Source organism: Oncorhynchus tshawytscha, linkage group LG32, assembly GCF_018296145.1.
Source record: "Oncorhynchus tshawytscha isolate Ot180627B linkage group LG32, Otsh_v2.0, whole genome shotgun sequence".
NCBI classification, from domain to species: domain Eukaryota; kingdom Metazoa; phylum Chordata; class Actinopteri; order Salmoniformes; family Salmonidae; genus Oncorhynchus; species Oncorhynchus tshawytscha.
In genome coordinates this window covers 10000954-10026141 of record NC_056460.1, presented here as the reverse complement: position 1 = coordinate 10026141, position 25188 = coordinate 10000954, and the positions used below count along the sequence as shown (strand labels likewise).

Below are 25188 nucleotides of genomic sequence, written 5' to 3'. Positions count from 1 at the left end.
TGGACTCAACCCCTTTACTGGAGCCAAACATATTAGTAACAGAGGGTAATAACAATGTCCTAAACTTCATTTTGACAGCAATTTCAGAAATGCTGTTTGGCTGGTTTATATCGTTTCCTTTTGTATTGCCAAGTTACTTCCATGGAGTATCATTGTCAAAACAAATAAACTCCCAGACAGGATCAGTGTCCTGAGGCTGACAGTCTAGTCCAGCTACAAGACCCCCAACTGTGATGTAACATTGAGAGTTTTAGCACTGAAACAATTTGCATAGAAGGCCTAGTGCATGTTTTGCACGACAATGAGTGACAAGATACATACATATGTCATATCTCAATTTGATCACTCTGTTGTCGCTGCGAATCTTCCTGCGCTAAGTGAAAATACCCTCAAATAAAACATGGCATTATGTACTGTTGCATCATATGAAACATTTGATCTCAAGTCCAAAATACTCCAAATGTTCATTCTTAGCTTCACTGTCCAAATACATATGTAAGGGACTGTATATGACAAGGGATGCAGGTGTGTGAACAACAAATCAGCAGGCACATTTTTTTGTCACACTTAAAAAGGGAAAATTTTAATAGGTTTGTGAATTATTTAGTACCAGGAATCCATGATACGCCTCATGCTCATGAACCTCATACCACTCATGCCGCCCATGGCTCCCATTCCCATGCCCATGCTGAAGTTGCTGTACTCTCCAGGCCTCATGTACATCATCCTGCCTCTGAAGTGGGGCTGCTCGTACATCAGCCAGTGGCCTTCCATCACGTTGCAGGACTGGCATTTGGACATGCGGTAATGATCCATGATGTTGTCACAGTCGTTCATCATCTCGTGCATCTGACCTCCGAAGTTCTCCCTCTCGTAGATCCTCATCCTGTAGTTTCCTCTGTGCTGTCAGGAGAAAAGTACAGGGTTCATAGATGAGATCATTATTTAGAACATTGTTGAATATGAGAGTGTGGCCATTAAAATATGTTTTACCTTCAATGACAAGATGTGACTATTTTTAAGCGGAGATATTTTCGACCTACCATGGCGATCATGCGGCAGGACTTGATGCAGTCACTCATTCCAAAGTGCTGCATGTAGTCGGGGTACTCGCCCCTCCTCATGAAGTACTGGTTTCCCATGTAGTTGTTGTGGTTGTACAGCATCCAACAGCCACTCTCGACCCTGCAGGAGTGGCACCTGCTCAGGTAGGAGCTCATGTCACTGCAGTCACTGCTGCACTCATAGGAACGACCCTGGAAGTTCCTGTCCTCGTAGAAGACGATCTGAAAATATAATGGAATCATTTCTATGAATTAAACAATTGTATGAAAGAAACATTTTAGAGACATGTGGGATAGGCTACTATTCAGTCACAATGGCAACCAGGATATTGGGATGAGTCAAACATTCATGTTTTAGTTTGGGGTGCTAGAGCCCTTTTCTATACCAATCTAGAAAAATGTTGGTATGTATTTTCAAAACTTTCCCAGTGCTTACCTTGCCCCTGTTCATGTTGGTGGTGGACATGTTTGCTAACTGTGCTGCTGGTTGCTGCTCCTGAACTGACTTCCTACCTGGTTTAGCCCTTTCTTTTATACCTGACCAAACCCAAAGAATCGCTAGCTCCATTGTTCAAATCCCTGACCCAGCATCATGCTATAGAGGCCTATTGAGGCCACTGAGGTTACGTCCACATTTCCAGAAAGGCTGCTTTTCAATTGGTCGTTTCTCTTACAAAGTAATATAAAGCCTTTTGAGAGTTTACTCTCAAATGACTCTCAAACGTGAAAGTTCTTTGTACATAAGTTTAAAATCTTACTTGAAGGATAACTTTTATTAACTAGAAAATGACATTTCCTGAAGTAAATGTGTTGTGCTTGATAGTCTTGAAGTATTTATGGTTCTGAAGTAGTAGTATAGTGGTAGTGGTAGCAACAGCTGTAGTAATAGTAGAAGTAGTATTGGTAGTAATAGGGTTTTCATAGGCTATGGGTTAGTTATAGTTACCTATTTTGGGGTGGTTTGTTGGTTTGGAGTTATTATAGTTGGTTATAGTGGGCTAGTAATAGTAATATAGAGTGAGTACCATAGCATCATAAGCCATATTATGTGTTTTTAAGCTCTCTAAGGTCTTCAGTTTGAACATTCTGAATGTTTTGTGGCAGTGATTTCAGTTTAGAATGTTGAAACCTGCATTCTGCCTTTTAAAATGGGATATAAAAAGCTTTTATAGTTTATGAAGTATGAGTGGTAGCAACAAACTGTGTTAAAGCAATCTAAGTTGATTCAGTCTGCACATGTCAACTTTGGGTTGGTGTTTGTAGCTGGAAGAGTTCAAGAGCCGTGGCAAATCCACATTTTGCCTTTAAATCTATGGAAATGTATGCAAATTTGAAAAAGTTTTGTTCAAAATGTATATATAGTATCAAAAAGCTGTATACAAGCACACCATTCCAAACCGGTCTGCACGTTTTAAAGATTGAATGGAGTTTTTAGCTTTTAACGGTTCTGGAGGAGTAGTGGCTCCATTTTTTTTGACCCGTCCTCTCCATTTAAACCTATGGCCATTAAAATGCATCGGGATATATGCAAAGGTATTTGTAGTGTGAAAGGTAAGCCATAAGTAGTATCAAAAATGATTGTTCATACAACCCGAAGACAGCAAGCCTGCACGTTTTAAAGTTGCTTTGGTGTTGGTTGCTTTTAGTTTTGGGCTACAGGTGGCAGCAGAAGGAGAGTAATAAAGTATGTCGGATTTTCGAAGTTGTTCTTGCTTTCAGCAGGCACATCGAATGATTTGACATGTTAGCACAAACCGATCTGGGACCAGGCTATTAGTGCGCTGAGAATAAAAACATACTGGTTATTAATCATTACAGTGTAGTCTACATGTCATGGATGGGATGGATATGCTCTTTTTGAGCAATTAAATGATCTATTTGATAATAGAATATAGAGGACCCAAATCTAAGAATTTGTGATGATGTATTCTTGAATCATGCTGACATGTTCCCAGTTACTTTATTTGGAACAATATCATTGTGCGCTTGTTATAACAACATTTGTGGGCTAATTGTTGAATAGGGCTATGCACTTGTTTTTCAGTTATGTATTTGCAGCAAGTAATCAACGAGACTAGACCTTTAAATACAACCTTTGGATACGATCACGTGGTACAGTAGCTCAACTACAATCTGCCTTCTGGTAGCTACCACGTCTGGTTTTGCGATTAAAAAGGTAACATTTGTCCTGTAGGAAATTGCAACATATCAGTAGCTACAGTAACCCTATTGCTCAACAGGTTATAATGGCAGCCAACCCTTGGATTGAAGTGAAATGAGAGTCGTTTATTTGTGCATTTTAAGCGTGATATCTCCTGAAACCGGGAAGTGACAGCAAGTGCACATCGCCAACGACACCGTTTATATAGGCCCTATCTTAAATAAACATTTGACTAAAGCACATTTTAGGCTATCACGTCTCCATAAGACTTCGATCACATTGTTTAAAATGTTTCCCGCATTGTATAATAGAACATCGTTACTAAATAGCCATGTTGATAAGAAGAAGGAGACGGCAAGGACCATTCGGATTTGTAAAGATTACCGAGAAGTGCAGTGCACAAGACTCCCCCCTTATCGCTCTGTTTGAGAAGGGATGGACAATGCACTAGTTGACAGGAAGAACATATTATACCTGATTCTTCCCTAAAGATACTGTGTCTTTACAGGGATGGATGCCTTATGTCACGTGTGCCCATTCTATAGGCTTCTTAGGCTATATACAATAGTCAGTGTGACATGAAATAGAAATGGGGAAACTGTAAAAAAACATGACTAACTGATAGTGACAGTGATACACAGTATGTGTATATTTTTGAGTTTGCTTAAACAAGGCAGTTAACCCACTGTTCCTAGGCCGTCATTGAAAATAGGAATTTGTTCTTAACTGACTTGCCTAGTTAAATAAAGGTAAAAAATAAAAAGACATACCATTTTATTGACCAACGTAACTATGAGTGTTCCTGATTTTACCAATGGATGACTAAGGCTATGATCATTTGTCCTGATCATTTGTCCTGACCAGGAAAAACTTCTGACCTCTGATATGATAGCAGTTTATTTCCTGGTAATATATTTGTTATGGTGCTTGTCCTCTTGTTCATTCAGGATGGCAGAGCCCGAGCCACCCCTCTCGTGTGACTGCTTTGTGTCCTTGCCCCCTGGCTCACAAGGTGATCACGTGATCTTTGGGAAGAACTCGGACTGTCCTAGAGATGAGGTCCAAGAGGTTCTTTACTACCCAGCAACCAGTCACCCATCCGGGACCATGCTGGAGGTAAGCTAGGCCTAGCTTCACTTCTCCCCATAGATTGACCCTGTTGCAAATTATAATCCTGCCGCCATCTTGGATCGGGGCTCTCTTGAAAAAAAGAGATTTGATCTCAATGAGATTAAACCTGGATGAAGCATGGGTCTGCCCTCTGAACATTGTATGTAGGCCTGTAGCCAGAGTGTAGGCATTTATGTTAAAAATGGTCACAACAGGTGTTTTGCTCTGTGACCAACATCACTAATTGGATTAGAGTTGTTGTCACTGGTGAGCAGTCGGTCTGGGCAATATAACGGAGAAGGGTTATCAAACCTCTGAAATACCCCTCCTTGCTATACACAATCAACATGTTCTAATTTACTATTCACAAAGTTTAAAGTTTGAATGATAGACTATCATTTATCTGTATTTCCACGCCTTTATGTTACCAAGGGTTGATACGACAGGTTTGCGGTATTGGCTGAGTATGTGTTGGTATGATTTGCCAGTAGAATTTATGTTACAATCACATAAAAAGAGAATTGAACGACAACGTAAGTCTCCATCTCTCCTCCTGCAGTGCACATACATTCAGATCCCTCAAGCAGAACACACCCATGCTGTGGTCCTCAGCCGGCCTCCCTGGCTGTGGGGGGCCGAGATGGGGGCCAACGACAAGGGGGTCTGCCCAAATGAATCCTAACTTCAGAATCAACTCCTGGTCCGAAAGATAGAGAGACGAGTTTAGCTGGCTGGGCTGGCTGTTGGGTCAGGTTCCTGACCGAGCGGTCTGATTGATTGACTGGCCGGTCTACCTCAGACCATGATAGGATAGCGCTGCCCTTTAAGAATCTATTTACTAACTTCAGAATCACATCGCTCAAAGTTTGGTGTGAATAATCAATGCATTAATGTCATTGGTAAATTTGTTGAAAAGTAGATATCCTAACTGGAGATGTGCAAGTATTTCAGCCCGTAGTCAGAATAGCAATATAGGGCTAGGTAGTAGCAGATGTGCTGGTAGCAGATGTGCTAAATGTACTAGGTAGACTTCCTTCATCACAGGTTAATACTTACATGTGTGCGTAGGGACTAGTCGTGTAAACAAAGATAGGCCTACTGCCCAAACATTGCTATGGGAGTTTTGATTGAATCCGGCCCAAGTGTGTTTTCACTTATGTCATAAAGCTGCCTTTACATTGTCATAAGCATAACATTTTAAAGGATTTTTGTAACGCTCACGCACCATGGAGCGTATTGAGGTGTAATGCTGAACAAATCAATGTAACTGTTAGCAGTTGGCAATGGCAGTCGCAGGTTGGTCCTGTTGTACCACTGACAGTGATATAGCAGCAGCAGGACTAACCTACTCCAGGGGTTTCTGCTCTATGGCTGGCCCTATGCTGCTCTGTGGCTGGCCCTATGCTGCTCTATGGCTGGCCCTATGCTGCTCTGTGGCTGGCTGCTCTATGGCTGGCCCTATGCTGCTCTGTGGCTGACCCTATGCTGCTCTGTGGCTGACCCTATGCAGACTCACAGTTGTGTGTATGTATTGTGTCCGGGGAATAGTATAAGACAGAATGTTCTATTTGATTCTATTCTACTCATGATCTATTCTCTTCTACCACTATTCTATTCCAGTGTTTCCCAACCTTGGTCCTCCAGTACCCCCAACAGTACACATTGTTATTGTAACCCTGGACAAGCACACCTGATTCAACATGTCAGCTAATCATCAAGCCCTCAATGAGCTGAATGAGGTGCGTTTGTCAAGAGCTACAACAAAAAATGTGTACTGTTGGGGCTACTCGAGGACCAGGGTTGGGAAACACTGTTCTATTCTACCGGTATTCTACTCTATTCTATTCTACTCTACTTCATTCTACTCTACTGCTCTACACCACACTACTGCTCTACTCTACTCTACTCTATTGCTTGACAGCTTGGGACTGGAGCGTGCGGACAGTGCCTGGGGGGCGGTGAGTGTGATCACTGGTCTGCTGGAGCAGCACGGCCAGGGGGGGCCATGCAGGGAGGACCCGGCTCCCTTCAGCTACCACAACTCCTTCCTCCTGGTGGACCGCAATGAGGCCTGGGTCCTGGAGACCGCCGGAAAGCTCTGGGTGGCACAGAAAGTCACAGGTGAGGAAACTGCTGTAACACCGTGGGAGCTGTAGTGTGAATGGATGTTTTTTTTTTTTTGGGGGGCTGGGGTGGCACAGGAAGTTACATGGTGCGGAAATTGCTCTAACATCACTGGAGCTGTAGTGTGGACAGACGTTTTGAAACAGGTTCGTTTCGGGGTAGTCTCTGTTAAGAAGTAAAATCTCACGGAAATTGGTCAGCCGAGTGATTAATTTATTTGTTCATACAGTCCGTGTTAGAAATTGAGAGTGGCAAATATGAAGTCTCCACCCTCGCATAAAGAAATCTCAGCCAAAGCCGCCCCCCCTTCCGATCTGTGTGGGCACACGTGCGAACCAAAGCAGTTTAAGCACTGCCTTCGCCCAATCCTGATACGTGCAAATAACCAGTGACGAAAACCCCAAAACCGGAAACCAATGCTGCTCCTTATCTCACACATCCCATTCAGTCTCTGCAGATTCTTCAGTCTACATGCAAAATCTGCCCACGGGAGACTCGATTTGTGGTTTCACCCTTACGGTTGTGGTTAGGATAGTGGGAGGGTAAGCTGATCCTAGAACTGTACATCTCTGAGCAACTTCTACCAGCAGCATACAACTATGCACCCCCCCCAACCTGTCTTTGCTTCCCACAGAGGGGGTGAAGAACATCTCCAATGCGCTGACCATTGGGACGGATATCTCGGCGGAGCACACAGAGCTGCGGAGTGTGGCCCAGGCCCAGGGTTGGTGGAGCGGCGAGGGAGAGTTCTGCTTCAACGAGGTGTTCAAGTCTGAAAACCCCCCCGCCAGGATGGAACTGGCCAAGAAGCGCCACAGTGGGGGCACACAGCTTCTCCAACAGCATGATGGTGAGGGAGACCATTCTTTCTATTATATTCTAATCTAATTCAACACTTTCAACTCCTTATAACTGTAAAAACTCCCAAAATGATGTTAAAGCAGGCTCTATTAACAACCCTATACATGGTTGGTTTGGTTGTCGTATTGCTTATACAGCTATTTTTAATAACGGCTTGGTATCCCCTCTTACCATAGAAAGTACGTTGAATGTAACAAGCTTATGTAATTTCCTGTCTCCTGCCATTTTCTCTCCGGTCGGCTTTCCATTAAAAATAGACTACTAATAACCTACTTAGACAACACCTTTTCTGGTTTCCCCAGGTTCTGTGATGGCCGAGGTGATGATGTCCATCCTGAGGGACAAGCCCAGTGGGATCTGCATGGACTCTGGGGGGTTCCGCACCACTGGCAGCATGGTGTCCATCCTGCCCCGCGACCCCAGCCTGCCCTGCATCCACTTCCTCACTGCCACCCCCGACCCCTCCAGGTGTGTCACCTCACCGGCCTGGTCCCAAACAAATCACTCTGACCCCCAACCCCATTGTTGTCTGCTCCTTGTGTTTAATCTAAATGAGCTGGATAAGTGTGTGACAAATGTTTAGGAAAATCCTCCTGGCTAACCAGAGAGCTATGTAGTAATGTTACTATTTTGCTGATACCTTTCCAGTTCTTTCAGATTTGCAAGAGGGACTCAACAAGGGTGTAGGAGAGGTGGCAAGGGATTGGTTTGGAACCAGGCCCAGGAACCCCTCAGGCTATCTGGAAGTGCTTCTTAAGATTCAGACTCAGATTCGCTCTTTGTCTTTTATCTCTCTATTGCTCTTTTTCATCTTCATCATTTCCTCCTTTGGCAAAACTGCGTCTCTGTGTCTGTGTGTTTCATTTGGTCCTTACCACCTCCCCTCCTCCTCCTACCGGACTGTCCTCTGTCCTGCCAGGTCTGTTTTCAAGCCTTTTATCTTCTCTGAGTCTGTGACCCCAGTGTCGAGGGTGATATCCCCACAGTACGGCCCAGACGACCCGGTCAGGAAGCAACCGCGCTTCCAGAGCCTAGTGGACCGCAGGCACGACCTGTACAAGGCCCATGAGGGGGCCCTGCAGACTATGGAGACCAACCCGGTACGTGTAGGAGGGGTTAGAATCAAATATGGGTAGAGTATGCCATGGCCTAATGTAATAGGCAACACTTTCATCGTGTTATACATATATTTTTTACATGAGTGTGGGTATGGACTGATGGATATTATGTGACGTACGTTACCGACTATGAACTTTCAGAATTTCCTATAAACGTCACAAATTGCTGTTTGTCAGGTCTTCTCCGCTTGTGCTTGTGTGTGGGGGCGTTAATGTGTGCATTTTTGCACGTGTGTGCTTCTGTCCCTCAGGACGCAGGGAATGCTCTGACTGAGACGTTGAGGATGTTGGAGGGCCAGTGTCTGACGGACATATCAGCCCTGCTCAGTGGAGAAACACCAGCAGAAGAGGAACTGGGGGACCTGTTCTTTGACTGTGTGGACACGGAGCTGAAGTTCTACCAGTGAGGAGGTAAGAACCGTGTGTGTGTGTAGTAGTAGTAGTGTATGTCTCTGTTTCAGAAGTACAGTAACCTTCTCATTACGCCAATGCTGCCTCCAGTTGCTCTCTGTTACAGCGCCCTCATGTGGAGATCGCTAGTGCTTGCAGATCGGCAGGAGATGGCCCTGGGACTGTTTCGTCCTGTGCTCCTGTTAGATTGGCTCCCTCCCGTCTCATGCACAAGAACCCTCTTGATGCCATTCCATCCATCATTGACACAGAATATAAATGTCTTAACGTTCCATGGGATTGGAGCATCATTGTCATTTGTATCACTTTAGGGAGCAACGCTCGCCCCACATTAGTGTCTATGTGATAGACCACTACAGGAGTGTACAGTTCCAGTCAAAAGTTTGGACACACCTACTCATTCAAGTGTTTTTCTTATTTGACTATTTTCTACATTGTAGAATAATAGTTAAGATGTCAAAACTATGAAAACACATATGGAGTCATGTAATAACCAAAGTTTAAAAGTTTAAACCAATCAAAATATATTTGATATTCTTCAAAGTAGCCATCCTTTTCCTTGATGACAGCTTTGCACACTCTTGGCTTTCTCTCAACCAGTCTCACCTGGAATGCTTTTCCAACGGTCTTGAAGGAGTTTCCACATATGCTGAGCACTTGTTGGCTGCTTTTCCTTTACTCTGCGGTCCAACTCATCCCAAACCATCTCAATTTGGTTGAGATCGGGGGATTGTGGAGGCCAGGTCATCTGATGCAGTACTCCATCACTCTCCTTCTTGGTCAAATAGCCCTTATACAGCCTGGAGGTGTGTTGGGTCATTGTCCTGTTGAAAAACAGAGTCCCGCTAAGCGCAAACCAGATGGGATGGCGTATCGTTGCAGAATACAGTGGTAGCCATGCTGGTTAAGTATTCCTTGAATTCTAAATAAATCACTTAGGGTCACCAGCAAAGCACCATCACACCTCCTCCTCCATGCTACACAGCGGGAACTACACATGCAGAGATAATCTGTTCACCCACTCTGCGTCTCACAAAGACACAGTGGTTTGAACCAAAAATCTCAAATTTGGACTCATCAGACCAAAGGACAGATTTCCACCGGTCTAATGTCCATTAATCATGTTTCTTGGCCCAAGCAAGTCTCTTCTTCTTATTGGTGTCTTTTAGTAGTGTAGTAGGATGTCCCTTGGGGGTATCCGTACCTATGTAGGACATGCGAGGGTTAGGTTAATAAACAGGCTGGAGCTAGAACCTCGTTGTCGCGCGTCTTTATTTTAGATCATACTACATGGTGTCATAAAATTCACATAAATGTGAAGAACGTACCAAGTAAATCATACATTCAGGCTGTTTCAAAGCAGGGAGGGCACAGTGTTGGAGATAAAACAGCGCATATCATTATTTTTCTAACTAACGAGCAAGGACTAAGCTGCTGCTAAGCAACATGTTGCAAGAGAAAAAAACTGGCGGGATTTCAGGGTTTGCGACTCCCAAGTTCAACAGGCTCTGGCGTAAACACGGACAGGCCAGTGCTGACGGATTTCGCATTAGTCCCCCGGAGAATTTTGTTTGTATGGACATTCAAAACTGGCCGAAATGGATCAGGCGCTTTGAAAGGTACAGGGTAGCATCAGGCTTAAACGTGAAAAATGAGGCATTTCAAGTTAATACACTGATCTACTCTGGGTGATGAAGCCGAGGATATATTAAATGCTTCAACGTTGACCGAGGAAGAGAAACTTAACTAGTGCCGTTAAAGACTGTTTTGAAACGCATTTTGTAGGGAGACGCAACATTATTTTTGAGAGAGCTAGGTTTAATATGCGCAAACAGGAGCAGGGTGAAACCACCGACAGTATTATCACAGCTGTTCACAAACTAGCAGAACATTGTCAGTTTGGCGCGCTCAGGGAAGAGCTGATCCGAGATCGGATTGTAGTCGGAATAAGAAATATCTCACTTTCTGAAAAGTTACAGTTGGATTCCCAGTTTACCTTGTCCAAAGCTGTAAACCAGGTTAGGCAGAGTGAGACAGTAAAAAGACAGACGATGCTGCGCGAGAGCAGCTCCTTGCAGAACGAAGAGAGTGAGGAAATACATGCATTTTCATACAGAGCTATAAAAAAACGGAGGGGAACACAGAACAGCACAGCACCAGTAGCTAGTTCAAATGTTTGTCGCAAATGTGGGAAATCCCCTTTCCACAGATGGAAAGATTGCCCAGCAAAGGATGCGGAATGCAGGAAATGTCACAGGAGAGGACACTTTTCAGCTGTCTGTCGATTTAAAGCAAATGCATGAGGTTTCAGAGGAGGTACAGCAGGACAGCATCTTTCTGGGAGAAGTAAAGGGAAACAATACTGGCTGGCAGTCAGACATTAAACTCAATGGGGAGGTTGTGTCATTTAAACTAGACACTGGGGCAGCAGTGACAGCTATCCCAACTAGGCTGTATAGCTATAGCAGGGATGGCCCTTTACTTTCTACAAACAAACAACTGTACGGGCCCATTAATAACATTTTACCAGTGGTAGGGCACTTGGAGATTAAACTGGAGAGTAAAGACAAAAGTGCCATCCAGCCTGTCTTTGTCATTGACTCTCTAGCCAGACCATTGCTGGGGCTGCCAGCAATTGAAGCATTGCAACTCATTGAGAGAGTGAGCGAACTGTAGGACCCAGGTGAGGTTTTCAAAAGAAATTCCCAAAAGTGTTTTCTGGTCTAGGAAGGATAGAAGGTGACTACAAAATCCGCCTGAGAGAGGATGCTGTCCCCTATGCCCTTACCACCCCCGCCGGGTGCCTATCCCTTTATTGGCCAGAGTAAAGGAAGAGTTGGGGAGGATGGAAGACATTGGGGCGGTGTCTAAAATAGAGAGTCCCACAGACTGGTGTGCAGGGATGGTGGTGGTCCCAAAAGCCAATGGGGAAATAAGGATCTGTGTGGACATGACTAAATTGAATGAGGCACTCTGCAGAGAGAGACACATCTTACCAACAGTGGAGCAGTCACTGGCTCAGTTGGATGGCTCACAAGTCTTCACAAAGCTGGATGCCCGCTCAGGTTTCTGGCAGATACCGCTGTCATCAGAGAGTAGGGCGCTCACAACATTTATAACACCGTTTGGCTGTTACTGTTTTAATGTTTTGCCATTTGGAATCGCTTCCGGTCCTGAGCATACGCATGTCCCAGCTGTTGGAGGGGCTGAGTGGTGTCATAGTCCACGCGGACGATGTGCTCGTGTGCGGAAGGGACAGAGCAGAACATGATGTAAGGCTCACAGCAGTTCTGACCCGACTCCAGGAGACTGGCCTGACACTCAATGAAAAATGCACTTTTGCACAATCAGAGGTCTTGTTCTTGGGACACAAAATCAGTGCAGCTGGAATAGAGCCGGACCCAGAGAACATCAGCGCCATCACAGATATACCCAGACCCCAGAATGTGGCTGAAGTCAGGACCTTCTTAGGCATGGCCACATATGTGGGTAAGTTCCTCCCACAGTTCTTAGATACAACCAAACCTCTGAGAGACTTACTAGCCAAAGAGAATGACTGGTTATTGGTCATGGGGTCACATGCAACAGGTAGCGTTTGACAAAATCAAAGGAGATCTGGCCTCACAGAGAGTGCTGGCCCAGTACCGTCCCCACGCTAAGACAAAAGTATCAGCAGATGCATCATCCTTTGGGCTAGGGGCGGTCCTCACACAGATGCAGGACAACATGGAGTGGCGTCCAATAGCATACATCTCCCGAAGCTTATCCGACACAGAGCAAGGATATGCTCAAGTGGAGAAGGAGGCGTTGGCGATCACATGGGCATGTGAAAGGCTCAGCCAATACCTTATTGGCCTGCAGTTTACAGCAGAGACTGACCACAAACCACTGTTGGCTCTGTTAGGGACAAAAGCACTGGACGACTTGCCTCCCAGAGTTCTGCGCTTCCGCCTCAGATTACTGAGGTTCACCTACAAGATGGTGTATGTGCCAGGGAAGGCACTGATCACAGCAGATGCACTCTCCAGGGCCCCAATTAAACGTCCATTATCAGAGGAGGAGCAATGTCTAGAGGGTGAGGTACAGGTGTCCATTTATGCAATAAGGGACAGTCTACCTGCATCTCAGACCAAACTGCAGCAGATTGCAGAGGAGCAACAACAAGACCACATCTGCCAACAGATAGTGCAAAAAGGGATGGCCCAGGCAGGAGGAACTGCCTCAGCTGCTGAAGCCCTATTGGGTGCACCAAAGTGACTTCCACTGTAATGGAGACCTTCTCATGAAAGGACTACGGATAGTTATCCCAGAGACTCTACAACCAGAAATGCTAGACAGAGTGCATGATGGACACATGGGGATAACCAAATGCAGACTGAGGGCTCAACAGTCAGTGTGGTGGCTTGGTCTGAGTACTCAGATTGCCAAGCTAGTGGCCCAGAGTGAGGTCTGTACAAAATGTCAACCTTGTCATCCGGAGCCAATGATGGCAACGGAGCTGCCAAAACGGCCATGGCAAAAGGTAGGGGCGGATATGTTAGATTGGAAAAATGACACTTATCTGCTAGTGGTAGATTACTACTCAAGATACATTGGAATAGCAAAGACACCCATAACCACATCAGCTGGTGTTATCAATGGATTAAAGTCCATTTTTTCCAGGCAAGGGGTCGCTGAGGTCCTGGTTACAGATAACGCTCCCCAGTTCTCTGCGAGCTCCTTTTCTGCTTTTGCCGCAGAATATGACTTCATACATGTGACCAGTAGCCCCTACCATGCACAGAGTAATGGTGAGGCAGAGAGAGCTGTGAAAACAGTCATGGGACTGCTGAAAAAGAACAATTATCCATACAGGGCTCTGTTAGCTTACAGAGTTACACCACTGCATCATGGGCCGTCGCCTGCCGAGCTCCTGATGGGCAGGAGGCTGCGTTCCCCATTGCCTGTCTCGCCGGCTCAGCTTAAACCCCGATGGCCTAACAGAAAGGCCTTCGCTGAGAGGGACAAACGTCTGAAACAAACGCAAACTGGAGACTTTAATCGGAGACACCGTGCTAAGGAGAGGCCAGAGCTGACCGAAGGTCAATGTGTGTGGATTACAAACTCAAAGACACCATCAATAGTGCTGAGGAAAGCGGATGCCCCACGCTCCTATGTGGTGGACACAGGCTCAGAAGAGGTACGAAGCAACAAAACACACCTCAGAGCTCTTCCAGATCTACCAGCCACACAGACCGAGGCCACAGAAAATGCACAAAAAGAGGGTGAAGGAGAGAGAATGCTCACAGAGCCACAAGCGCGCCCAAAAAGGGATGTGAAGATCATACTACAAGTAGTGGTTTCTTTGCAGCAATTTGACCATGGAGGCCTGATTCACGCAGTCTCCTCTGAACAGGTGATGTTGAGATCTTGAGTGTCTTACTTGAACTCTCTGAAGCGTTAATTTGGGCTGCAATCTGAGGTGCAATTAACTCTAATGAACTTATCCTCTGTACCAGAGGTAACTGTGGGTCTTCCTATTCTGTGGTGGTCCTCATGAGAGCCAGTTTCATCACAGCGCTTGATGGTTTTTGCGACTGCACTTGAAGAAACTTTCAAAGTTCTTGAAATGTTCCGGATGGACTGACCAGTAATGATGGACTGTCATTTTCTCTTTGATTATTTGAGCTGTTCTTGCCATAATATGGACTTGGTCTTCCTCAGGGCTATCTTCTGTATACCACCCCTACCTTGAAACAACACAACCGATTGGCTGTAATGCATTAAGAAGAAAACCAATTCCATAAATTCACTTTTAACAAGGCACACCTGTTATTTGAAATGCATTCCAGGTGACTACCCCATGAAGCTGGTTGAGAGAATGCCAAGAGTGCACAAAGCTGTCATCAAGGCAAAGTGTAGCTATTTTGAAGAATCTCAAATATAAAATATATTTTGATTGGTTTAATACATTTTTGGTTACTACATGATTCCATATGTATTATTTCATAGTTTGGATGTCTTCACTATTATCCTACAATGTGGAAAATAGTCAAAATAAAGAAAACCCCTTGAATGAGTAGGTGTGTCCAAACTTTTGGCTGGCACTGTATGTATGTGACTTTGCAGATCTGTTTTACATTAAACACCTACTGTAAGTACGCCATTTGTCAAATGTGCTATTCATTGTTACAAGTGAATGGGGTTAGTTGACTGACTGCCCCCATGTGAATTAACTAATAAAATATTAGCTCTGTCTGCTGATGTGTCCTGTATTTATTAACACTGTAGTTTAAAACGAACACTGCAGTATTCAATTCAGTAATTCAGTATGTACTGACGTATTTAGTTAAGTAAAGAATTCAACAAATGTTGTCGTTTTGTTAAAGTTGGGGAAATTCTAATACCGTCCTGTTGGTGGCAGTGTTGCACTTCCAATCCTATAAAATATCCCAGCTAACAACTTTAGAAGTAACCTAACCAAAGATTGTCTATTATATTGACAAGATTTTTGAGTGACCAGTCTAACAGTGGAAATGACATGTCCCTCAAAGATTGAAGCCAGGTTGGAGGAGGCGAGGTCAGGTGAGACCATTCAGCCAATGAGAGGGCAGATACGCGTTTCAACAACAGCCATAGAGATTGAAAGAAGACTCATCTTTGTATATCAGTGCTATTATTGTATCAGTTAATTTGATTTTTCATTGTCTGATTTCTTCCAACTCATAGGAATACCCACCCAGTTGACTACTTTAAAATAGTGGAAGCCTTCAATTTCAATGTCCACGATGTGTCCTCTATCTCCATAGCCCAACTCCAATATAAAGTCGTTATTTTTTTAAATTGCCGAAATGCCACGTGCATACACTTATATCAGTGCATTCGTATCAACCTAGCCATTACGAAACTTATATTCGATCAAATAAGCCTGATGTAACAAATTAGCAATTACATTTTTTGTTGACCAAATTCGATACGCTCTCATTGACCACAATACAAAAATGCCTCATTTCCTGGGCTTATTTTAATTGCTAGATTTTGTGGCGGAGTAAAACCTTACGCTTTGCCTCTTGCTCTCTGACCTTACGGAGTCCCCACATTCGTTTATCAGTGGAAACGGAAGTTAGGTTGAAAATACTGTATCCGTGAAAACCGGAAACATCCGCTTTCTCCCAACCCCGCTGGAGACGTATGACTGGAAAAGCTAACTAGCTGTAAAACCATAGTTTATAAACCTTTTATTTCTACACTATAATACTACAATCTGGTTTTCAAGTCAAAGAGCTCAGTGGTAGGGCGATCAAATATCTGAACCCTCAAAATCCAGAATGAGACGACACACAACATATAATGACGAAGACATGCGCGATGCTACCAGGAGGAAGGGAGAGAAGGTAAATAATCCGATTTTGTCCGTTCTTGCACATGCATTTCCAGAACTATTGGCAATGTGACTTTACATTTGGTGATTTAATTTATTTGCCGGTACCTTCCTGACTGGCATATTTATGTTTAAATAGCCAGCCTGCTCTGAAAAAGACATTAGCTAATCTGACGTAAGCTAGCTAACGTTAGTTGCTAGGAAACTCTGATCTGCTTTTATATCATGTTTTTACAAGTATAATTCAATGTAACGTATGACGACCAACTAAACTGTCTGACCTACCATATGCATGGACATCCACATCCAAGCATTCCTGACCAATTCTCTCAATTACCAAACTTCAGGTTTTATTTTGACGATGCATATATTATACATTTTGCAAGTTAGGAAAATAGTGTGGTTTGCCAAGTGGATGCTTCTCTTCCATGCGCTGGCAGTCGAAATACAGAACAGAGAACTGAGTGTAGAATTGAGTTTCCTCCATGTATTTCCGACACACACAACTCACGCACAGCTAACCCTCTCACTTACTATATACTACATCTACAAACCAGTTTAGTATTTTATTAGGCACCCCGTTAGCTGTTGTCAGGGCAGCAGCTACTCTTCCTGGGGGAACACACAAAACATCACATCTTGCAAAACATTGTGCATCATACAAATCCACTTTCCCACCACTACATCACATTTTGGGAGAGATTTCCACGTAGTCATGGCTCTATATAGTACTGTGCGTTTCCTAGCCTCTGGGGACTGTGAAGAGAACCCTGGTAGCATACTAGCATGTCTTATGGGATATGCCTTGGTGTCTGAGCTGTGTGTTAACTTATTGAACAGATAGTTTGGTACTTTCAATACCTCAATACCCCCGGTGTAACACAGTTCTTTGACCCCCCCTCCCTTAAAATAAACGATGGCTGTCCATGGTGCTGAAAGTGCGAAGGCATGTATAGCTTTGCTTTGGCTAATGGATAAATGTTTATTGGTAGTCATTTTCTCATGTTAAGTCTAACATTTCACGAACCTATACATGACGCAATGCTGCCATTTGTAGACTGCTGACTGGTGGCAATAATGTATTTACATGCTCAATAATTAAAATTGGAAATTCATGTTTTTATGCAACCGCATACTAATCAGCTACCAATGGATTTTTAAAATAATATACAACTGTCCTGTATAGGCTACCTGAACCTGCCTGTCATGAGCCGTCCTCCTGCTCTCTCCTAGTTTAGATAGTAGACTGGTTTTACTCACAACAACGTTCTAATGCCAGTCCACCCACAAAACACTAGTTTACTAGGGATTCTTTCATTATTCAGTGTACTATCTATAGCTATGTACTGTATTTAGCTGCTATTTAGCTGCTTTTTATAAAAGTAGCAGGTAGCCTAGTGGTTAGAGCGTTGGACTAGTAATCGTTTGCTTGATCGAATCCCCGAGCCGACAAGGTAAAAATCTGTTCCTAGGCCGTCATTGTAAGTAAGAATTTGTTCTTAACTGACTCGCCTAATTAAATAAAGGATACATTTAAAAAATTGCCTAACAAGTTTTCTTCCCGAGTGGCACAGAGGTCTAAGATACTGCATCTCAGTCTAATAGCCTACACAAATGGGCTGCAATATTCAAGGTAAATTAAATCTAACTTTAGAGTCTCCTGAAGTCCTCCATTTTTTTGTGCGAATCTTTTCAGCGTGGCCTGGAGATCCAGTTTGCGGCCCGACTTTTCTATACGGAGTATTGCCAACCCAGACCGTCTTTCCTGACATGTTTCATTATAGGCCTATGTCCATTGCGCTGCACAAAATGTAAACATATTATTGAATAATGCATGCCAAGATATAGAGATTGTTGATATTTGCAACCACACAACTCAAACACCGGTTCACCAGTATGAATGAAATCGCAAACCGCTTTCGAATACATTCGTTTATTTCCATAACGTGTTGAAGCCGGCAATTAAGGAGAATGAGGGGCTCAATTAAATATGTTGCAGAACTGCTGTATTTGAAGCACAACTCACTTCACTTCTGCCCAGTTTCCCGGATGTTGCTATGGCAATCAAGCTGTGTTTACAATCCTGTAACAGTCGCTTCTGCGGAGAGATCGTTTTCTAAACTAAAACTCATAAGGAACTAACTAAGACGCATTAGGTTCTCGGTCTGATATGAGCTATTGAACCCCTGAGTAAGCGCCACTCATTGCACTGGCGCCGTCATAGCCTTAACCACGGCATTTGTTCACCGATATCCCCTCAATCAGTGATTTATTTTTGTTCAAGGCCCGAGGCACTTTTTCATTCACATTCCCGAAGCCCAATAAACTAAAACTTAGCTTACCTATGGAAATTAAAAGCGTTAATATTAATGACCTTTTTGAGGGTTACTGTCAAAATTCTTGTTTAAATTAAAGAAAATAGACAGACTACTTTGAGCCAGGAGAGACTGACTTGCATGTTTTGGATGTTAGCCCTCTGTGTACATTTAAGGGCCAGACATGCTACTCTGTTCTAGGCAAAGTACAGTTGGCCCATGACCTTCTTTGTAGAATGTGACCATATAACTGGTACGAATCGAGTATGAATCATGTCAACCTTCATCCATTTTTAAGCTATAAAGCAAGCAGCTGTCTTAGTGGATGGTTATCCATTGATATTTTCTCATGTCTCCTTTTAGGTCCCTGAAGATAAACAACACGAATCCACCATTTACTCATTCGGGACACAGGAGCAGGACACAGCAGCCACAGGCTTCCAGCGCTTCCTCAATGTCCTCAACAAAGGGGTGGACATCAACAAGCTCTCAAAGATTGTCAACAACGTGAATGAGTTACCCCCTATACAGGAGGCCCATCCCAAGACTGCCTACAGGAGTGAGTATAAGGAGGCCCCAGCTCAGAACTCTCAGGATTGCTTGGGGCCCCACAGTAGAGCTCTGCCACAAGACCACAGTCACTCTCACATTCGTGAAGAAAGGAGGCTGGATCTCCCACATGGCCAGCTCCAGAGCCTGCTGGAGTCCATCGGGCTAGACCTGGGGGTGGAGGAGTTGGGCCGACTGACAGACCGGACCAAGGAGAGGCTGTACGGGATGAAGAGAGACCAGGAGAGGAGCCCGTTGAAGTCAGACAGGCACTCTAGTACTAGAGACTGGGACAGAGAACGAGACAAGGACACAGAGAGAGACTGCTCTAAGAGAAATGGAGAAAGAGAACGGGACAGAGACTGGGCCAGTTCTGAGAGAGACCGAGAGAGAGACGGGGAAAAATCTGAGAGAGACCGGGACAGACACTCTAATACCAGGGACAAGCGCTCTGGTCCCAGGGACAGGCACTCTAGTACCAGGGACAGGCGCTCTGGTCCCAGGGACAAGCACTCTAGTACCAGGGACAGACGCTCTGGTTCCAGGGACAGGCACTCGGGTATCAGGGACAGCAATAGGGACAGGCGCTCTAGTACCAGGGACAGCCAGAGAGATAGGCACTCTGATACCAGGGACAGTGAGAGAGACAGGCACTCTGATACCAGGGACAGTGAGAGAGACAGGCACTCTGGTTCCAGGGACTCGGGTACCAGGGACAGCAACAGGGACAGGCGCTCTAGTACCAGGGACAGCGAGATAGATAGGCACTCTGATACCAGGGACAGTGAGAGAGATAGGCACTCTGGTACCAGGGACAGGCGCTCTAGTACCAGGGAGAGAGACGAGGACAGGCGCTCTAGTACCAGAGACAGTGAGAGAGACAGGCACTCTGGTGCCAGGGACAGGCGCTCTAGTACCAGGGAGAGAGACGAGGACAGGCGCTCTAGTACCAGGGACAGAGACGAGGACAGGCACTCTAGTACCAGGGACAGAGACGAGGACAGGCGCTCTAGTACCGGGGACAGGCGCTCTAGTACCGGGGACAGGCGCTCTAGTACCAGGGACAGGCGCTCTAGTACCAGGGACAGGCGCTCTAGTACCAGGGACAGGCGCTCTAGTACCAGGGACAGAAACAGGGACGGGCGCTCTAGTACCAGGGACAGGGACGGGCGCTCTAGTACCAGGGACAGGAACAGGCGCTCTAGTACCAGGGACAGGGACAGGCGCTCTAGTAACAGGGACAGAGACCGGGACAGGCGCTCTAGTAACAGGGACAGAGACCGGGACAGGCGCTCTAGTAACAGGGACAGAGACCGGGACAGGCGCTCTAGTAACAGGGACAGAGACAGGGACAGGCGATGTAGTACCAGGGACTGGGACAGAGATGGTGACCGGGAAAAAGAAAGTGACATGGATTGGTATAGGGACAAGTCCAAGGAAAGCTCTGCTGAGCTCAACACACACAAGGACCCTATATATCCTTTTTCTCACCCTCCTAATGCATCTATGATGGCAACCTTCTCCACCACCCAGTTCTCTCTGTATACCAGCAGCCCCTACGCCAATGCCTTCCCTCCAGGTTGGGGTTATCCCCCTGGCACCATGCCCCCTGTTACCATGCCCCCTGGCACCATGCCTCCTGGCCTTATGCCCCCTGGTAGCATCCCCCTGGTACCATGCCTCCTGGTACCATGCCCCTGGTCTTATGCCCCTGGCCTTATGCCCCCTGGTACCATGCCCCCAGGCCTTATGCCCCCTGGCCTTATGCCCCCTGGTACCATGCCCCCAGGCCTTATGCCTCCTTGTACCAGGCCCCCTGGCCTTATGCCCCTGGCTTTATGCCCCTGGTATTAGGCCCCTGGTATTATGCCCCCTGGCTTTATGCCCCTGGTTTTATGCCCCTGCTACCATGCCTCCCTTCCCATACCCCCTGGGTATCCACCCTACCCCAGCGCCCCACCACATTACTCTAATAGCACAGCAGCCTTAAGCCAGACATACGCATACACCCAGGCTGCTAGCAACCTCCAGCTCTCATCTACTCAGCCTGCCAGTAACCACCAGTTAACATCTATCCCACTCCCATACAACCAGCCCACTGGCAACCTGCTCCAGCTCATGAACCTCCAACTCCCAAACAGCAAGCCCGCTAGCACCCGCCAGCTTACATACATCCAGCCAGCTAACAACCCCCAGGGCAAATCTACCCAGCCTGGTGGGACCCGCCAGCTTACATACTTCCAGCCCGCTAGCAACCCCCAGGTCACATCTACCAAGCACGCTAGCACCCGCCAACTTACATACATCCAGACTGCTAGCAACCCCAGGTCACACCTACCCAGCCCGATAGTGAACTCAAGTTCACAAGCACGGCTGTACTGACGCCAGCAGTGAAAGTGTTGACCCCAGGCCCCATCTCCTTGAGCAAGGCCCAACAACTGAAGGAGCCATCACCCCCCCGCTGTCTGCATTACGTTAAGACGGTGGTGCCCAAGGGCAGCAAACGCCGCATGAGACGGTCAAGAGTCACGAGAAACAGGCAGGCGCTTGAAGAAAGGTGTAATAAATACAAGAAAGAGGTTCTGAGAAAGAGGAGAATATATCGAGATCTCCAAGGGAAGAGAGATGGACTGATTGCAAGAGCTGCAGCGAAATTGGCCGCTCAGTTGGCGGCAAAGTACCCCAGGGCCCTCTCTGAAGCGGAGGCAGAGAGCGATGTTGAAGGGGAGAAAAAAACAATGCCCGAAGAAGCGATTAAGGGGAAACTAAAGAAGAAGGTTTGTGTAATTACTTCTGGATGTACAGTATTATCTTTGGTATGAAAGACCTTTGCTTACTTCTATGCTGTTCTCACTTTTGTCGTTATTGCTTGTGTCTTTTTTGCTAGCGATATTATTCACCATTCGGTCATATTTTTGTTGACATGCGAGTGTATACCCTTTCTCAGCTTGAAGAGTTCAACCTGAAGATGAAGCGGAAATCGACGCAACAAACACCAACATAAACTCAAAGGCAGTTTGTTGTAAGTAAAAGCAGTAGAAATACTCATCTATTTCGCCAAAGAATGTGTATACTGGCGTGTTCACTCCACTTTGGAGAAATTTGGAAAATAGAGTTGTGTTTTAAGTGTCTTAAATTAATGACCCTGGAATATTTAATTTGGGTCAGTTATGCAATGATTGTTTTTCTGTCGTAGCAAGTAATTTGTCTGAACTCTTCCTTTTTTTCTGCAGATCTTCACTTGGCATCATGAGCTCATCTCCCACTAGAATAGAACCTGCTGCTGACCCATCTAGACCCTATGGACATCAGTTGGCTTACATTGTTACCTATCAACCATTTATAGATTTGTAATGACACTAGCAAAGGATTTGTTATCTTTGAGCCACATCCTTTAAGGCTACATAGTGAAGTTTTTTTTTTCAGATTGGGTTTATCTGTAGTAGCATGGGTACGGTCAGGGGCTTTTCTTGACAACGTGATCTGACTAGCAAAAATGATTGCCTATATAGGCTTTTCGCTTTAATTAGGTCCTGGATATTTTCCTAGGCTGGTCATTTGGTCGGGAAAAACTCTTAACCCATTTCTGTGGATCCTCTTTCACTGTGTATATATACAAAATAAAGAGTTATTTTATTTCTTTTTCTCAAAAAGTTACTTCAATATGGAAGTCATGCTGATGCTCTAAACTATGTCACACTCCGTCCTGTTGGCGGCAGTATTATAATTTTAATCATAAGAAGGTGGGGGGAAATCTACAGAAGCAGGTACAGCAGAAAAATAAAATACTTTGTCTTTGGCTAGCTAGATCTTACTTTTGTGTTCGCTAATATATGAATTTTTATGCAATTGTATTTGAAGTCGAGCACTCTGTCAGGCTTTGGTAGGGTACGTGGAACTTGTTTGATGTCTCAAAATCCGAAATGACACGGCGAACATAATGTGACAGTACCCTCTTTCAGGCCTAAGACAGAGCGCGGGTGAGGTTGCAGACAGGAAGTAAACACTCGTTTTATAGTAACTGCTTGCACATTCTTTTTTAAGACTAAGGTCATGTGTTTGGTCTTGATAAAAAACAAAACAATTATTGGGCTATATATATATATATATATATATATACTTCTGTCACGCTCACAGCATATTCTGAAAATGACAGCTTGTAGCTAACGTTTGCTACCTAGCTTAGTAGCAGAGGTTCTGCATCAGATTCATGAGGCTCTAGTATTCTGAATATAGTTAGCATTTATGAGGCCAGCAATCACGTTCCTCACATGCTAGGAACGGATTTCCTCAAGTTGTAATGAAAAGGTGCCAGTCTGTCCCAAAACACAAGTTTTATGGAGACTTGTGGGAGGTGTGCTTTTAACGTCGCCACCTGTATGCGCTTGCATCCAGACTGAGGAGAAGTCCGCAATGGTATTCCTGACCACGTCCTGAAGTGGTCAGCGAGATCTGAACACAATCAGCACAAAGCCACTTCTGTGCGTCTAGACCCCTATGAGATCTTCATATTCTGAGAGCCAGGGGCGCAACTTTAGTTTTAGAAGTGAAGGGGGACGCCAGTCTCAACGTCAGCAGTGAAGAGGGGACTCTGGGATTCTGGGCTTTTAGGCAGAGTTCCTCTGTCCAGTGTCTTTGTTCTTTTGCCCATCTTAATCTTTTATTTTTATTGGCCAGGCTGAGATATGGCCTTTTCTTTGCAACTCTGCCTAGAAGGCCAGCACGAGTCGCCTCTTCACTGTTGATGTTGAGACTGGTGTTTTGCGGGTATTAATGAAGCTGCCAGTTGATGACTTGTGAGGAGTCTGTTTATCAGTTTCTTAAGTTTCTTGGTAATTTCTCAGAACAAGAATAGACTGACGAGTTTCAGAAGAAAGTAATTTTTTTCTGGCCATTTTGAGCCTGTAATCGAACCCACAACTGCTGATGCTCCAGATACTCAACTAGTCTAAAGAAAGTTGTATTGCTTCTTAAATCGATCGACACAACAGTTTTCAACTGCTAACATAATTGCAAAAGGGTTTTCTAATGATAAATTTGCCTTTTAAAATGATAAACTTGGATTAGCTAACACAACGTGCCATTGGAACACAGGAGTGATGGTAGCTGATAATGGGCCTCTGTACTCCTATGTAGATATTCCATTAAAAAAAAAAGAATCTGCCGTTTCCAGCTACAATAGTCATTTACAACATTAACAATGTCTACACTGTATTTCTGATCAATTTGATGTTATTTTAATTGACAAAAAATAAACAATTATTTTTACAAAACAAGGACATTTCTAAGTGACCCCAAACCTCTGCTGATACCATAAGTCGCATGTAGGTGTCAAGTGTAGACACGACCTGGTGTCTACACTTGATACTTACATGTGACTTCTGCTACAGTATCAGAATACCGAAATCCCATTGAAAAGACTGGTCTAGACGCACAAAAGTCGCTATGTCTTCTGATTTGTGTTCAGATCTTGCCTGGTATGGCAATAGCACTGCCCTCGATCGCATGGCGCCAAATAGGGTGGTGCGGACAGTCCAGTACATCCCTGAAGCCGAGTTTCTGCCCTCCAGGACATCTACACTATATGTACAGTACAATGACATTCTAGACGATTCTGTGCTTCCAACTTTGTGGCAACAGTTTGGGAAGGCCCTTTCCTGTTTCAGCATGTCAATGCCCCCGTGCACAAAGTGAGGTCCATACAGAAATCGTTTGTCGAGATTGGTGTGGAAGAACTTGACTGGCCTGCACAGAGCCCTGACCTCAACCCCATCGAACACCTTTGTGATGAATTGGAACTCCGACTATGAACTAATCGCCCAACCATCTGTGGCCGACCTCACAAATGCTCTTGTGGCTGAATGGAAGCAAGTTCCCGCAGCAATGTTCCAACATCTAGTGGAAAGACGTTTTCTAGCTATGCCGGGCATTATCAGCTCATTGTTATGGATGTATCCAAATTAAGGTCAATAGAAAACAGCTACTTTGCTGTTATTCTGCCTGCAGAGGTAGTGACTGTGTTAGCCGCAAGGGATAGGAATGTTGCCAGCGAGCATGATGACAGAACATAAAGAACGAATGACTAGGTCGCGTTACTAGCGACCAAAAGATGATA

At 45.0% G+C, this 25188-nt stretch overlaps 3 protein-coding genes and 1 long non-coding RNA gene across 5 annotated transcripts; 3 read left to right on the top strand and 1 right to left on the bottom strand.

Annotated features, from left to right (window-relative positions):
• Positions 1 to 553: 553 nt before the first annotated feature.
• On the bottom strand, positions 554 to 1589 carry LOC112245680 (gamma-crystallin M2-like). Its single transcript, XM_024413824.1, has 3 exons — positions 1501 to 1589; positions 1044 to 1286; positions 554 to 903 (listed from the first exon to the last, which is right to left on the bottom strand). The coding sequence occupies exons 1-3, from the start codon at positions 1528 to 1530 to the stop codon at positions 604 to 606; spliced, it is 573 nt and encodes a 190-aa protein (XP_024269592.1). The 5' UTR covers positions 1531 to 1589; the 3' UTR covers positions 554 to 603.
• A 1572-nt stretch (positions 1590 to 3161) lies between these two features.
• On the top strand, positions 3162 to 9286 carry LOC121841619 (secernin-2-like). 2 transcript variants are annotated; one of them, XM_042310912.1, is made up of 8 exons: positions 3162 to 3240; positions 4173 to 4341; positions 6257 to 6456; positions 7094 to 7309; positions 7623 to 7788; positions 8240 to 8420; positions 8690 to 8849; positions 8956 to 9286. In XM_042310912.1, the coding sequence occupies exons 2-7, from the start codon at positions 4280 to 4282 to the stop codon at positions 8843 to 8845; spliced, it is 981 nt and encodes a 326-aa protein (XP_042166846.1). In that variant the 5' UTR covers positions 3162 to 3240; positions 4173 to 4279; the 3' UTR covers positions 8846 to 8849; positions 8956 to 9286. The 2 variants fall into 2 exon arrangements, with proteins under 2 accessions (XP_042166846.1, XP_042166847.1); XM_042310913.1 differs by having other exon boundaries at positions 3165 to 3240; positions 4238 to 4341.
• Positions 9287 to 16049: 6763 nt separating this feature from the next.
• On the top strand, positions 16050 to 20927 carry LOC121841564 (zinc finger CCCH domain-containing protein 13-like). Its single transcript, XM_042310652.1, has 2 exons — positions 16050 to 16222; positions 18888 to 20927. The coding sequence occupies exons 1-2, from the start codon at positions 16157 to 16159 to the stop codon at positions 20925 to 20927; spliced, it is 2106 nt and encodes a 701-aa protein (XP_042166586.1). The 5' UTR covers positions 16050 to 16156.
• Positions 20928 to 21399: 472 nt separating this feature from the next.
• LOC112245629 lies at positions 21400 to 22730 on the top strand. Its single transcript, XR_002952771.2, has 3 exons — positions 21400 to 21850; positions 22021 to 22095; positions 22307 to 22730. It is a non-coding gene; the product is annotated as an uncharacterized LOC112245629 (long non-coding RNA).
• Positions 22731 to 25188: the final 2458 nt, after the last annotated feature.